The 15,979-nt window shown below is 47.2% G+C and overlaps 1 protein-coding gene across 1 annotated transcript in view; it reads left to right on the top strand.

The window, feature by feature from the left end:
- LOC119394566 (alpha-mannosidase 2C1-like) overlaps positions 1-15,979 on the top strand; it is a 343,801-nt gene that overhangs the window by 163,312 nt on the left and 164,510 nt on the right. Inside the window, 2 exon segments of the mRNA XM_049416109.1 lie at positions 2,512-2,639; positions 4,318-4,446. Coding sequence (XP_049272066.1) covers positions 2,512-2,639; positions 4,318-4,446 — 257 coding nt within the window.

The following is a 15,979-nucleotide window of genomic DNA, read 5'->3' as shown; positions in this document are numbered from 1 at the left end:
CACCCAGTATATATAGCCATGGTACCTTGACCTGCCATTCAGTGCCGGTGGGAAAATTCCTACGCTTCAAAATTTTAAATTTACCCGTTCACAGAATGCATGTAAATTTATGCTGGATGTTAGGTAGCCATAAAACACACAGATCTGTTAATCTACACCCGCCAAATGTGCAACGCTATTTTAATTAGCGAATTCCAATAACCAGCTGGGAGGCTGTCGCATGGTGCTCCAGAAAAGCTGAAGCCTTTCTGCAGAAATTCTACATACCATGAACAACCCAGGTGCAGAGGACGTAAAGACAAGTGACAGACTTTGTCACCCCCTATCAGTGTGTGACTGAAAGGTGAAATTCATTCAATCGTTATTATGCATTGTGTCATGGTCCAGAATATATAGATACATACATATATATTATATACATCCACACGCACATATTCTGGGCGCACATTATCAGAAAAGTCTGCTTGCCATCTGCTCGGGGTCTGCAGAAAATCTGCAGACTAGGTCTGCAGAAAAGTCAAGTCTACAGGGAGTTGACTGGGGGGACTGGGTGGTGACTCATAGGTGACAGACAGGTGAAACCAATTTTTGTAAGGGTCAGCCTATGACAGTAGCTTCTGGAGGTAGGCTACAACAAAAAGAGCAAGGAAAAAAAATTTGCGCTACGAAAATGTTTTTCTCAGCAATCTTCCTCTTGCGAACACGTAAATAATTGGCACAGAATACTCGGACGTAGCCATGGGCCGCGCGCATCGCGTGTAGTGAACAGCTAGACCAAGTCGAAACGTTTATACTGAACGGCGCCGCACAAATTATCTCACATCTGCGCAGCTGTCATGAATGCCTTTCCAGAACTGCTCATGGTTTTAGCATTTTATGACTAAGGGTGTCTAAGCACATTGGGCTGTAATATTTAATTTGTAGGCTGCACTCATTGTCAAAACTAAGGGTAATGTCCGTCTGGCGCCACCAATGACCTCTGCTTTCCTCGACGTGGGAAAGCACTTTTGTTAAGTGGCAACAAAACATAATAAATTGGGCAGCTTCGGCCACTCATGCCTTAATCATGCCGCACCGCATGTTTTCTGGCTGCTGAAACGCTGAGGTAAAGGTCGAGATGATACAGGAAGACGTTATCTGCGATGCCGAAAACATGTGATAGCGGGAAGTGAAATAAACGGCTCGGAAATCATTGAGCTAACTTTTTACAAATGTTGTTTAGGCACAGTGTGCGTCGAATGGGGAAGATAGTTAGAGCGTACAATGCACGTAATGGAAGGGAAGCAAGCAGGCAGCGAGAAAACAACTGCATAACAGCCCGCCTGCTGATTGTGGCATTTCAGATTAAGCTGGCCTTCGCTGCATACAGATGCTTTATTCGGTGTGCAAGGAGTTTTGACAAAGTCACCTAAATCATGTGCTCGTGGTGTCTCGCGTGCTTCTGATTAGCGAATACTGGCGGGGTAAGTTGAGGTTGTAGGCTGCAAACTGCGTACGCGTTAGCCCTTTAGAGGGCAGCAGCAGCCCACCCTCGCACACGCTAGACACAAATAAAGTTTGAGAATACATTTTTCTTGACGAAAAGCCAACAGAGCAAGGTTTTGCTGCAGAAGAATAATTAAAACTGAGACTTACGCACAATACAAGCTGACAACAACCATCAGTCGCACTGAAGTGAGCACACACAGCAAGGGTCATTTTGGCCAGTTATATCTCGTAAACAAAGCAAATGAGGACATATGATATTAAAACCGTGTGTTCATTGACATAAGCGCTCTTCGATAAAAAATTGTCGTCAATATTGAGACCGGGGTTTTTTTTTAATTTAGTTTTTGAAAATGAACTTTTTGAAAAGACTTGCTTCTTTAACTATTTTCTTTTTAATATTTTGCGCTGCCCATAGGAAAGTGATCTTTTGTATAGATGTTGCAAAGGCTCTTTATATTTGACAATGTTTTGAAGTTTCTGTTTAAAATAGGAAATGCGCCAAGGCGCCTCAAACTTACCACAGTTTTTTAATTTCGGCCGTGTTTGCCATTTTTTTAGATTTTCGTCCTTTTGATGACAGCATAAAAAAAGCATGGATGTAATTCACAGTAATGCGTATTAAAACCAGCAAAAGAATTTTTCGACACATCATCTATAGTTCACGTTAAATTCGGCCGTGAAATCCGAAAACATTGCAGTGAGCAAAAACAGGAGGTGCGCGTCGCCACCTTCAAATATTTATTTGGCGCGCTGGGAGTGTTTCTTCGAAATAAAATTTTCGGTGCTGTGCACTTTGAATGTGCCCACATATAAAAAACCCAGACAAAACAAAAATATTGACCGGACAGGCATGTTCGATCTCTCGTGGGATAAGTGTACTTGCAGGCGGCGTTTTAGGATAGTTTGAAACGGCCAGTGGATACTTTTTTGCACAAGCGTTCCTTGTGGCACGAATATTCGCGCACTCCTAAATACTTGACATCAGTGTGAAGAGCTTCGTCAAGTGCGGTGTTCTGATTGCAGGCACAGCAGCTGTCTTGGGTAAAGGAAAGCTACCCATCCTTGTTTGAGAGAATTCAGCACTACGCCAAGAAAGGCCAGTTCATTCCAGTGGGTGGCACGTGGGTTGAGATGGACGGGAACTTGCCGAGGTGAGAAGTTATCATTGGTGCAGCAACGTCAGTCTTGTTTGTGCTATCGCCATTTAATGACTACGTTCGATTGATCTGCTCCTTAGACTTCGAAGTTTCTTGCCGGGTTCACATGTAAAGGCGCATGAGTTCTGCGTCAGTTATCTTTTGGCGTGGCTGTGTAGTAAAAATAGAAAGAACTGTGCACTGACGGCAGTGCTGATACTATAATTGCTCCAGTGTGCTACATTTTGTTAAAGCTTCTACATCCATGCTACAAATGAAAGAAACTGCTTTGATGCTGCGCCGAAATGTGGCCTTCGAGATTGCTGAAATGGCAAAATTGCACCGTACTGCCTCGGAGGATACAACGAAGAGAACTTATGATTAGTGAGTGATCGCCACCACCCAATGAGAAGAGTACCGCCACATCTCCTGCCTTTCTCAAAGCTCCCCATTATATTTAAATCCAATTTGCACTCGTGCATAGTTTAGTATGGACATATGTCAGTGCTCTTAGTGCGTAATTGTGCGTGCTGGGGCAATTTCGAAGTTTCGCTGCACCCTGCATCAGTGTTCCCCGCATGGCTCCCAATGTCTCCATTTAGGAGCCATATCTCTCTATGCACTCGTATTGCTGGCATGTGGATGCAGCTCAACGTCTTGTGCCACGACAGCTTTCTTAGATCTGTGTTTCAAGCTCGCGTTGTGAAGTGCAAAAAGCACATGAACCCAAAAATCTAGCCATGTCATATGCCTCGTAGCTTGAGACGCGCGAGCTGCGCGTTCACTCTGTCTAAGCTCCTTTCGCATGATTAAAAACGCTATTCGCGTGATTCTCACTTCTTGTTTGTGAAAGCGTGAAACCGAGGCGATAATGGCAAAAATAAAGGAGACGATCCCCTGTATCCCCTGAGCCAAGGAGGTTGTACACCCCTGCCCCCCCCCCCCGCCCCTCCAAAAAAAAAAAAAGAAAAAACTTACTGAGTTAACTATATGATGATAAAGCAAGTTAAGTTAGTGCTGAGTTAACTAGTCAGTATTAATGTGGTGTTCGTGACAAATAATTAATGAGCGTTAATTAGTCAACGTCGGACGTCAATATAAAGTGGACGGTGAAGTAGCCGCACGGTATTGCTTTCACCTTTGCGGACGCGAGTGCGTAAGGGACCCTGCGAGTTCTGATGAACTGTGAGGGACCCTGTGAGTGGCGGTACCAGTAGTCTTTTGTGCTGACGCTACTTCTCTGCTGCTGACTGAAAGCCACATTACTAAGTGCTGTCATCATGGCAGTTTTTCAAACCAGTTTCATGCCATTTTTGTGGTGTTGTTATGATGTCTTACTCTTTCCTTCTTTTGAAGAAGCATTCTGCGGCATTCCTTTTGTAATTTTCTTGCAGCTGTAATGCGAAACCAGCATTTGTTCATTTTAGCGGATATTTAGATTTGTACATTTTTCTACAAAGCGCAATTTTTTATGCTACACCCCAAACTGTCATTGCTGCGGTGGCCTGTATTTTCTCTAATTGGCACAACGGTGGTTTCCCCAGAGCGCTTATAAATATTAGTAGCCATTATACGACCTAATTAAAAATTAGGATGCCCTGTTGCAACATTTACCTTTTGCGGTGCTATTGTGGCGAAGGTGTGTCACTTTTGTTGATCTGCACTTTTCACTCTCTCTTTCCTTCCAATAAAGTGGAGAGAGTTTTGTGCGGCAGTTCCTTTACGGACAACTTTTCTTCGAGAAAGAGTTTGGCACTCGGTGCAAGGAGTTCTGGCTTCCTGACACATTTGGATACTCTGCTCAGCTTCCCCAAATCATGAGGTAATATTTGCTGAGTGGCTCATTTTTTGTTATTTTTGAGGCTGCCCTTCCCCTGATATATATGCATTTATTTGTGTACCTTCAATGGCCCACGAGTCATCAAATTGCAGAGTGCAGAGGCAACATGAAATACAGAAGGAAAAAACTGGGCTTAGCTTGCACTATAATGGAGCAGAGGAGCTGATCGGCACCTTCCTGGCCTTGCGAGGTTTTGCTAAGCTAAGCTTTGCGAGGTTATGCTAGGTTTTGGTATGTTTTGCTCAGTTTTGTTAGGCATTGCGAAGGTTTTTCTACGTGTTGCCAAGTGTCATGAGGCGATGCCCAGACTCTGTCACTCTAAGCCCGCCTTCAGTCTCTGTAGGTGGCCCCGCATCAGAGACGAGTGCAGTGGGGCCGGATGTTAGCCAGTAGTGCTCAGCTTCGGGCCAGCTAGATGCCGATCAGCTTCTCTAGCCTTGCGCCACTTGAGCAAGCCACGCTCAGCATTTTTCAGCCAATTAGCCGGCCTTGTCACGCAAGGACTGAATAGTGAGATAGCGAAGCGAGCGCGAAGCTATGCACAGATGCGCCATGGATTACTAAGCAACGCGAGGGACGTCATCGATCCGCGACGTTTCTTTGTCCACGACGGACGGACTAGAGTGCACGGGAACAGGCCGGGAGTGCTCGGAACGGCCGCCGCACCAATGTACAGGGTCAATCCGCTTGTGGCGCTGCAATCGGTAGTCTGCAATGTGTCGTCTTTTAGGAGTTTCGCGCGGCTCCGCCAAAGTGGTGCAGGGGTAGAATGTTCGCTTCCCACTCAAAAGGCCCGGTTTCGAATCGCAGCTGCAGATGGGCTTTTATTCTTAGTGTCACCTTCTATAGCTGTATTGGTTTTCCTTTGTTTCTTAAAACTAGCTTCTGTCGCTACGTATTGCCACAAAAAGTAACGTAAAATGTGAAATATCGTAAAATGTTAATTCTTCGGGAAAATATCGGAGGCCATACTTTACGTTTTTGTTGAATCCCGGGTGGTGGCGCGTCAAATAACTACGCTCACTGTCAAATTTATTCTGTTTTACTTCACATTTTGCGTTACTTTTTGAAGCAACACGTAGCAACTGAAGCTAGTTTTAAGAAAGAAAGGAAAACCAATACAGCTGTAAAAGGCGACACTAAGAATAAAAACCCACCATCTACCGCTGCGATTCGAACCAGCGCCTTTTGATTGGGAAACGGGCATTCTACGCCTGCACCACTTCGGCGGAGCTGAGCGCAACTACGACGACACATTGTAGACTACCGATCGCCACGCCACAAGTGTATTGACCCTGTTTGGGCTTCGAAGCACACTCTAGCCGGACTAACGCTTGGCTTAAACTAGTATAAGAAAATCACATGTTCTCGAAGCGCATTTTTAGAATCACTCGGACGTGTGACACGTATATTGGAGGTTCAACCTCAGTGTTTTGTACTCGATTCCGCACTGATGCAATCGCGTATATGCGGAGTAGAGAAGGCACTGACTCAACGTGCGATTAAGGCAGAACCATGATTCCCTGAAATGCCCGGCTAGTTCAAGCTTGCCATTGCATGAATGGCAGCGCGGTTATGCCCCATGTTCTGGCTCCACTTGTAGTTCATTCAAATGCACTCAGGAGAGAAATGACACGTGATCTTATTGAGGTGGCGCACATCTGGAACCTGTAGCAACTGTGTGTCAGTGAAGCTTCGGTGACCCTACACGAGAAAGTTTCTAGGAATATCATGAAGGATATGTCATGGGCGTGTTATGGTGCATATCCGCGCATGCACTACGAACTTTTGCTTTGTATATAACTGTGTCTAATTTCGATTAAAAGCTCAGTTCAGAAAGTCAGCACTTGTTGTTACCTTCCTGTGCGCTTCGCCTCGATTCATGTTAAGAAGACAGGTTGTGCAAACACACGCAAACGCCTCGGTTATCGCGCTGTTCTTGCGATGGATGCATACCGACTAGCTGTCTTGCGACATTTCTACCTTACCAAGGTTGGCCAGAATGCAAGAGTGGATGTCTTTTCTGCGCCGTCTTCTATGAAAAAGCCGGATGTAACCCCAAGCACAGATAGCGCTTGAAACGTAATTCAAGGTCATCTTGTGGGAATTGTGCATTGTATCTTCACTCGTAGGCGTCCCACAGTAAGCTTGCAAACTTTGATTGCATTTTATGCGGCAGAGAATTTTCGTATGCAATGTTAAATGTCACAGTTCGGGTGTTAATCAGCGATACAACCATGAAGGGCTTCCGGTGGTTCACACAACCGCATACAGTGCCTCGGGTAAGAACAGCTGACCTCGAAGACCTGGCCTTTCTGCTCTGTATACTTGGAGGCGAGATCAGGAAGTATTTCGCTGTCATCTTGTTTATTCATATGCAGTTCAGTGTATCAGAATCGTTAGCCTTTTAAGGATACAAACACTTGCATAATGTAGGAGAAGCAGATCGGACGGCCTAGAACGGCAAGTGTGCCTTCATTTCATGTGCCAGTACTGTAGCATGGGTGTTGTCCTTGAAATGATCATCCTAAATGTCAGCTTTCTGCTGCTCACGCGAGTGCAGGAATTGTGGGCACAGTGCGGGGTCTGTGCATAGCAGAGTGGGCAGAGGAATGCGTCCGGCAGGCTATCGCACTGTTTCAAAGCAGACAACTCTTTGGTGGCTTCCGGAGGTTGCACAGTTCATGCCAAAATGGCGGCTGCTGTCGATGGTTTACAGGCAGTGATTTCAAGTTAAAATTTCGATGTAATATGTGTGCTGGGAGCGATATGAGCTTTTTGTGTGCGTAAACATATTCGGTGGTCTGCATTCGGTTACAATGAGACAACTAAGAACTAGTTACACCTGGACATTATACGAATGACTGGATAAATCAACTACATTCATGTACACGTCACTGAAGGTTGCATTCCTTGATCACGATGAGCTGCGTCTTAATCTAATGAATATTCAAGTGCCGCGTGAAATTGCTCTTGGTCTTGTAGTAAATGGGTCTTAGCAGAGTCCTTCAATGCTTTTCTGGTCACTAAACTCCTCCGTAACGCTATGGGGAGAGCTCGCTGTGTCGCTGCAGCTGCCGCGGGGTGGCGCTAGGAGAGCTTCGCTGCGTAGGGAGAGCTGGGGGCACGAGGAATCCGGCGGCATCGGCGTTCAGTTTTCCTCGTTGTTTCTTAATTTGTGTGACTGACGGGTGTGAGAAATGCGTGCAAGGACATGGAGGGTATACGTGAGTGACGTTGCTGAAGACTTGCTGTGTAGCGGGTTGTCGCTCCGGCTACAGAGGTACGAGCGGAAAGGTGTCGTTGTTTAGTTTGCCGAGGGACGGCGATGAGAGGGATGAATAGAAACGGGCAATACCGCGACAGGAAGCTGGCGAATTTACCTTCGACTGTGAACACGTTAGAGTGTGCGAGAAACATTCTGACACCACCGACGTTATTCGAACGGACGGCTTCACAGTGAACGGAAAACATGTGTCTTTGCAACGCGAGAAGGCAAAGTTGCGGGCCGGCGCTGTTTCTTTCGCAGCTTGCAAGTTTTTTAAAATAACAGAGAGCTGAGCTAGTTGGCAAGTGTTAATTCTAAAAAGACACCGCGTGCAAACACTGACACAAGAAAGAAGTCACGACACCACATACGCCGTTTGTGGTGGCGTCACTTCTTTCTTGTGTCCGTGTTTGCATGCCCTGTCTTTTTAGAATAGTTTTTAGGTTCTTTCCAGCTTATTAAATGCTTTGCATGGTTCTCTTGTTTGCCGTTGTTAAAAAAATGCATTTTTTATCAATTTTTATTGACTGAATGGCAACTAAGCCAATTTTCTTTTAAAATTTTTATATTGTACTTCAGTTTTCCTTGTTTTTTGCATTAGCTTGCTCCCTCCATGTACTGGTAGTGCAGAGAGTTTCCCTACGCTAGGAAAGTGTCGCTCGTAGGTTTCTGTTTTCTGAGGTTTTTTTCCAATAAAAGTTTTTCTATCTTTGTCTTTCAGTTGTAGCATTCTTGCTTTACTTACTGTAAATTAGTGGCTCGACAGTGGGACATTCTCAAACATGCGCATTGAAATAAGCAATTATAGTGAAGTATGGACATAAATGGCATTAACGTTTGCTCAGCTTGACACGTTTTTGGGTATTTTTGCCCCGTGTTACATTTTCCACGTTCTGAGTAATTCGAAAGCGCGACAGAGCTCTGCTTGTGAACACATGTGCTTATTTTCACTAGATTAGGAAACGCGCTTTCGTTTCAGTCAATGAAGTCTCCCGTGTTCAGTCTTCATTAAGAAAATCGTTGCATCACACGGTGCAGACGTAGTCCATCTAAGCAGTCAAAGTAACGCATGTTGTGATTTGTGAAGGTACCACGAGCGCGAAGAGTGGAGATACCCGAGTGCCTTTGCGACGCTGCATATTGTGAAGTGCGACACACTTTCGCTCGTGCAATGTCCACGTATCTTAAAATTGTGAAAGTTACTCGTAGAAAATAGACGAAACATGGTTACAAACTCGGAGTTAAGGCTAGGTTAGGTCCTAGAGATCAGCTGATGTTCACGCGGCACACGGACGTTATACCGTGCGAAAGCTTCGTCACTCCCGATTTCAAATGTTGCCGAAGCTCTGCGAGGTAGGTTGCAGCGGAGTGAAGTTAGCTTACATAAACTGTAAACACAGGAATGTCGAGCTTTTTTTTTTTGTAATGCGGCCGTGTTAAACTCCCGCGGCGTAGACGGCCTGATTGTAAGTAGCGGGATCGGCGCTGGCTACAAGACTTCAGTTTGCCGGTTGGTGGGTTTGTAAGGCTTGTGCAGTGTGACAAGTCTAGGTAAATATCCCGTGCTTGAATAAATACTCTCGTGCTCCACTGCCTGAGGTAAGGAACCTCGCTGGAGCAAAATATACAACTAATATTGCTGTGTCGGCACGACTGTATCCGTCGCAGCCTTCATATTAAAAAAGAAACAATAAATACGCTAAAGTAAGTTTTTTACACGCGTATGCGACTAACACATCGTATGTGAGCTGAAGTATGAGTGGTAGTTGAAATATTGAGGTTTGGTGCAGGTCATACCATTGCCTCGAACCGGCACAGCATTCAGCCGAGCGCAGCGCGTGCGCGCGAATGCCCCCGCATTGACCGCGGCGACCCTAGCGGCCGTCACTGTCCCTGTATGAAACTGCGGGCGGAGTTTCGTGACCAGAAAAGCATTGAAGGACTCTGGTCTTAGTGAGAAAAAGTTTTGGGAGGAGAATATACGTGCGATATTTTCCACTTTGTATAAACGCGATAGCGCTAAAGAGCTCGTTTCGCAGAAATTTCGGTGTCGCCGTCAGCCTTGTTGACCGTGAGCGAAAATTCTAGATAGGTGCAAATGAATCCATAACAAAAGTGTTCAGTCCGGGTGCGAATCGAACCAAGACCTTCTGCGTAGCAAGCAGATGTTCCACCTCAGAGTCACGTCTGTGCTTGAAACTGTCTCGAAAAAAAAAAAAAACCTATACGAATGTCATGTAGAGCGAGGAACCTCCTTAGCGCATGTAATACTGAGTGGCAGAAGCATAGAATTACACCAGGCACAAAAGCATGTGAATTGCGCAACGAGCGGCTGGTTGAAAGGCCCACCCACTACAAGACGCTCAGACATAATACACCATATCCCGCTGAAGGGGGATACGAAGCAGCCTTTCGGCATGTCGAGCCCGCGTTTCAAAGGGGGAGTAGAGAGGGGGTGTGGAGAGGAGGTGTGTGGAGAGTGTTCGCGCATGCGCAGTAAGGGTGGTCACGTCGCACACCACCACCGCCGGATTGAACTCCGCCATAAGATGCTTCGCATCTAAAATCATAATTGTCAGCAAGAGCATCAACAAAGTGTTCAGCTGCGCGGGTTGCCTTGAGACGATGTGGATGCGCTTTGAATACGCGGACAGAGATGAGACACACAGTGGAACCTGCGTATTCGAAAAACAAGGACGCGTAATGGCTACTTCACCAATTCGCAAAAGCAAGAATTGCGGCGTGCTGGGAACTTCGCAACTGTACTTGCTGTAAGCTTTCTAGGATAGTTTGAAACGGCCAATCTTACGCGCACAGACGTTTCCCTTCCTTGCGGCACCGTAGACGTGTCCACCGACAAGTGAAGCGAGGGTAGCGAACGGGAAGGCGATGTGAACGGGGCCCGTTTATGCTGTCGCGTTCTACTCTTGAAAAAACTACACTCACAGCGGCAAGAGAGTGCTAGCAACTCTCTTTGCGAGAGTAAACGCTTGTCCCATATTTCACTCCCTTTTAAGGAGTGCTGGGAACTCTCTGCTGCACAGAGTAGGCATGCTCTCTCGACAGAGTTCTGGTACTCTGGCTGAACCAGAGTGAACAAGCTCCCTCGCCAGAGTAAAGTCACGCTTTTGAAATGGAGTACATAGACTCTCGGCTGGAATTGCGCTACTCCCTCGCAGAGTTTTACAATGCTGGTTGGGCTAGAGTGCATGAACTCCCTCCAAGAGTAGTATCACTCTTGCTGCTAGGACTAACGTTTAAAAAAAAAAGGGGAAAAAAAGAAATCCTTCGTACGTTTTCTACAATGTAACAGTGAACCTGGCTGAAACGCCTCAAGCTTACCTCACACATATACAACTCACATCCGCACACTCATTCATACACAACACAGCAACACTGAACATATGCACTACTGGCGCTGCACACAACCATACACCCGGTAACCGGTATATATATCCATGATGTCTGGCCCCCCTTCCAGTGCCAGTGGCAACAGCTCTGCTGTGCGTATTTACACAGCAAATATACATGGAACACGTGTAAATATCTAATGATCTATTGTGATACTGTTGGCACATCGATCTTTTACTATAAAACAGCATAATATTCAACACTGTTTTCATTCGTAAATTCCAAATATCAGCTGGGACTCTATGATATCGGCTCAATGCCGTACAGCCGCTCATGCCCAAATCTGAGAGTTGTAGTCACGCGCTTACAAATGCACTTGCGGCGATCTTTTACCAGGGCTGGCTGATGAATACTTTACGACGTTACGATCTGGCGTCCGCTCGGACATGCGGTGCCGCGGCAGGCGCGGCACGTACGCCAGAAAAGCAACGCCGGTCAACATCACCACAATGCAAGCGCATCTCTGGCGATTCTCGCACTTTCGCTCAACCTCGGTTGCATTTTAATGCATTCAAACCTTTCGACGATAAAATGCGCATTCTTCAACCTTCGTCAGCCACTTGCGCCGAGATCGGTCGCACTTAATATGACCCGTACGACTTCCAGCGAAGGTAGGCCTAGCGCAGCTGCCGAGTCCGTGTGTACATGCTGTCGGCGCTTCTGGGTTTAAGGATACGCAATTCCGACGTGTAAAAATGAGTGTACAGTAGAGTTTTAGTATCGGTTAACCTGAATGAACCATTTTTTCTTGCGTACGGTGTTCGTACAAGAAGCGATGGGCATCCGACGCCGCTTTCAGCAAACGCACCCCGGCAGCCACCGAAAGCCACCGGGCGCACTCGCCGGCACTTCGCAGACACAGACTTGTCAATTAGTACGCCTTGTTGAACTAACATGATGGCATACTTTCTTGCACGTTCAATTTGGTGTTTGGCGATCGGTTATGTATGTAGTTGCACCTATCGATTCAGATGCAAATCAGTACACTGACACGGGCGCTGTGCGGGTGTATCGTCGATAGCGCGAGAAAATACAGGTTATTGAATGTCATTCGTGGTCGTCAGCTGTTTTGTGTGTTATGAAGACGCGAATTTTATTTGAAAAGGAAGATCGCGTCTATCTTTAGTATGCGACCCGTAAAGATGCGGTGAGCGCTGTCTTGACTAGTCTTTTTACGGCAAGAGTGCTGCATTGGGCGTGGCGTAGTGGTAGAGACCTCGGCTTGAGAATCTTATGGTGGCAGGTTCGATTCCTCCTGCCGGACGTTTTTTTTTTTTTCTCACGACTCTTCTTTTATTGCAATAATGCTTTAGTGTCTACCTTATTCCAGTGGCAATTAGTTTGTGTCGTAAACTAAGTTGGCGATGCGTTAGAAGTTGCCGATGTTCGAGGCTTCGAAGCATGCCTCTGTTGGCGTTTCAGAAACCAAAGGTTTACGATCACAAACACCTTCTTTTGTTATTACTGAAAGCTATCCTATTAACTTGCACATTAGAGTGACATCTGTGGCGTCTACGCTCGGAGGATTATGATTAAGAGACAGTTATATATCGCTGTGCGGCGTAGGCCAGAAGCTAGCGCTAGTTTGTACTCCGCCTGCTTAGGAGGGAGTTCCCGACCCTGTTCACGCTACGTCGGGGCGGGAGTTCCGTGGATTGGCAACTCTATCTGAGTAGCAGAGAGTTCGCGGTCTCTTTTACTCTGCCTTCAAGGAAAGAGCAAGTTCCGCGGCTAACTCTCCACTACTCCCCCACGGCGTTAAAGAACTCTGGCGAGAGTAATACAGTCGCTCTACCCTCGCAGTACTCCCTCTACATCTGTGAGTGTATGAGCGCACAGAAAACACGAACGACAAAAAGACACACATATGCACACACGTAGGCGCTCTACGTGTGTGCATATGTGTGTCTTTTTGTCGTCTGTGTTTTCTGTGCGCTCATAGTTTTTTCAAGATGGAATACCAACGTGCCTAAACCGCCGCATTGCTGTACTCTTGAAGGCGAAGCTCAAGCGTCCTCCAAGTTTTTTGTTCTGTTTTCCGCCTGACATCTGGAGCAGTGTTGTAGGAGCATGCCCGTTAATCTAATCTATTCTTCTTATGGAAACACTTCTCCAGTTTAGTAGCAAGAGTTTGGTTTATTCTATTTGCGCTACCCTGCGAGTGGTGCACCTTCCATGTCAAAGCGAGTTGGGCTGTCTGTTCTGCTTCTGTGGGCAACAAAAAACCGAGATGGCGCAGCTGCTTGAGAACGCAAATGAGCAGCTCAAGTCAAAGGCAGCTTGCATGCTTAGAGAGTTGTTTCCGTCGATGACGCACTACGAGACTAGTCCTGGTTATGTGTGAGTATGCTTGTGCTCTTATAATTGTAATTCTCATTGTTTATCAAGTTGTGTACATATTATCTTCCATTTTGCCAGTCATTGTTCCGACAGAAGGACCTGTTTCACCTATTTGGATATTCTAATTCTTAAATATTTGCAAACCGCATAACTAGCATGTGCGAAGCGTGTCATTGTGTGATAAATTATTTCGCAAGTTTATGGGACGAGCACTGACAGTGATAAAAACGAGGAATGGTCCTCACTCGCCCCGTTATCCCTGCTTGTGCGGTATGTACAAATTCACAAAATGCACATAGAATTAGCAAAAGAGAAAGGGTCCTCCAACACTTTTAACACGAAAGTGTTTTATGCCGGGGTCCACCAGGACTTCAGTGACTTATTTCCGTCACGGAAATGACGTCGAAAAAATGCGCACGATAAGACGGCAAAGAAAAAAAGTTCGATCAACGGGAGTCGAGCCCGCGACCACTCGGTCGGCGACAACAGATGCCGGGCACGCTATCCACTGCGCCATGGCCACACTCTATAGAGGCCTTTCAAACGCGCATTTTATATCTCACACTTTGCTCTTGGAGTGCTCTTGGTCGGCTGTGCGGTGTCACCGTCTGGGAGCGGTAAAGTGAAGTAATGCACTATTAGCTCCTGCAACGCATCGCCGCTACGCGTGCGCCCCATTCAGCGTGTTTCCAGTAGACGTGCAGTTTTGTCAACGCCTCAACACACCGCCAGGTGGCGACCTCAGCTGAAGTCTCGTTTGGATGGCGTGCAGGGACGGTGCAGGCGGAGGTTGGACGGTGCAGGAGCAGCGTACAAAGCGATGTTTTTTTTACTTTTATTTGTTTTCTATATTGCTCGTTGTGTTGTTGGGGTTGTAGGGATAACTGATGTAAGAACTATTATTTTGCGGTTTAGTGCATCTTTGGTAACACGCGAGTACCTTGCGCCACGGGCAACGTTGCAGTAACGTTGACCACGTGGTGAACGGGGTAGGCGGCAGTTTTAACCCGTAGTAGGGTGTTTGGGGGCGCCTGTTTAGTTATATTAACGGTGTTAGACTGAACTTCGTGTGTTCTGTTCGATGGTCGGGCGGGCGATGGTTAAACGGACTGGAAAAACCACGGGCGCCAGTGATCTCGTGCAGTGCGGGGAATGCACGCGCTGGTGCTACCTAGATGAGACGGCCTTCACAAGTCTAGCCGATGCTGAGGAGGCGAGCTTCGTGTGCAAGCTGTGCGAGAAAGTGAAGGCGGCGGTGCAGTGCATGGAAGCTTGCATTGAGGAGCTGGAAGGGGAGCTGAAGGTGGAGCAAGAACAGAGGATTGAGCTCCTAGCGCAGCTCGGAGAGGCACGTGAGCATGGGGAGGCTACCGCCAGCCTCGTAGAACAAATGGAGGCCGATCTAAGGAAGGAACGGGAAAGGCGGGCCGAGCTCGAAGTGCGAGTAAAGGCGATTATGGCGTTTGACTCCGGTCCCGAGCAGTGAGGCGAAAGGCAAGGGCAACACGGAATCCCAGGCAGAAACAGGCAAGAAAGGGGACCTAGGGGCTGCAGTGGCACATGTAGGAACAGGCGACAGCAGGAGAAAAAGCTACAGCGATGTGGCGCGGCAGTCTTCCGGCGGCGCAAAGCAAGGAGCACCGGCAGTGGGCTCGTTATCGCGAGTCGGGGACACTCAGCGAACAGGATCACAGCAATTGCAAGCCGGAAGCGAACGACTGGGCCGTAGAAAGGTCCTAGTGGTGGGGGACTCCAATGTAGCCAGAGTCGAGCAGGGCGTCCTTACGACAGTGAAGGCAGACAGGAGGGTAAAAGTGGAGGCCCAGTCGGGAAAGTGCAGGACAGATGCACTGGCCAAAGCACAGGAAGTAGTAGGGCACAGCATGGAGGGTGAAAACCTCGTCATCATTCATGCTGGTCTCAACGATGTCCTGAAGGGAAAGAGCCAGAACCTTCAGAGACAGTTAGAGGATGGGGTGCGTAAGCTTCGAGAAGCTTCTGAGGGTGTGCATGTGACCATATGCACCATCCCAGAAGTCTGGGGGCAATCTGGCGGTATGGAAAGGAGGGTGATAGAGGCTAACTGTGTCATCAGAGGTGTGAGCCGGCAGCTCGGCTACAGCGTAATGGAGGTAAACAAAGACGAGTACGAGCCCGGCTTCCGCCCTTTTGCACAAGATGGCATTCATTACAGAGGTGCCAGGGGTAGGAGGGTAGGTAATAGGATGGGTCGCCAAGCCACAGCTTTTTTAGGGGGACCCAGTGCCCTGAGGCCACCAGTGTAGACAGATACGATTTCAAAGTGGCACCAATATCCAAGACACGTAGAGTCCGGGGGAGAAGAAATCGACGTAGGCACGAGGGCCGAGCAAATTCAGACGTAGGGTATATTAACATGCAGGGTGGCAGGAATAGGTTAAAGTGGGGAGAGATAGAAGAGCAGCTAAGGGAGGAGAAGCTGATGGTATATGGTTTTGTAGAAACACATCTTAGGGA

The sequence above is a fragment of the Rhipicephalus sanguineus genome, chromosome 5 (assembly GCF_013339695.2).
Source record: "Rhipicephalus sanguineus isolate Rsan-2018 chromosome 5, BIME_Rsan_1.4, whole genome shotgun sequence".
Classification (NCBI taxonomy): domain Eukaryota; kingdom Metazoa; phylum Arthropoda; class Arachnida; order Ixodida; family Ixodidae; genus Rhipicephalus; species Rhipicephalus sanguineus.
The sequence above is the reverse complement of the archived record's forward strand: the minus strand, read 5'-3'. Positions and strand labels throughout refer to the sequence as shown.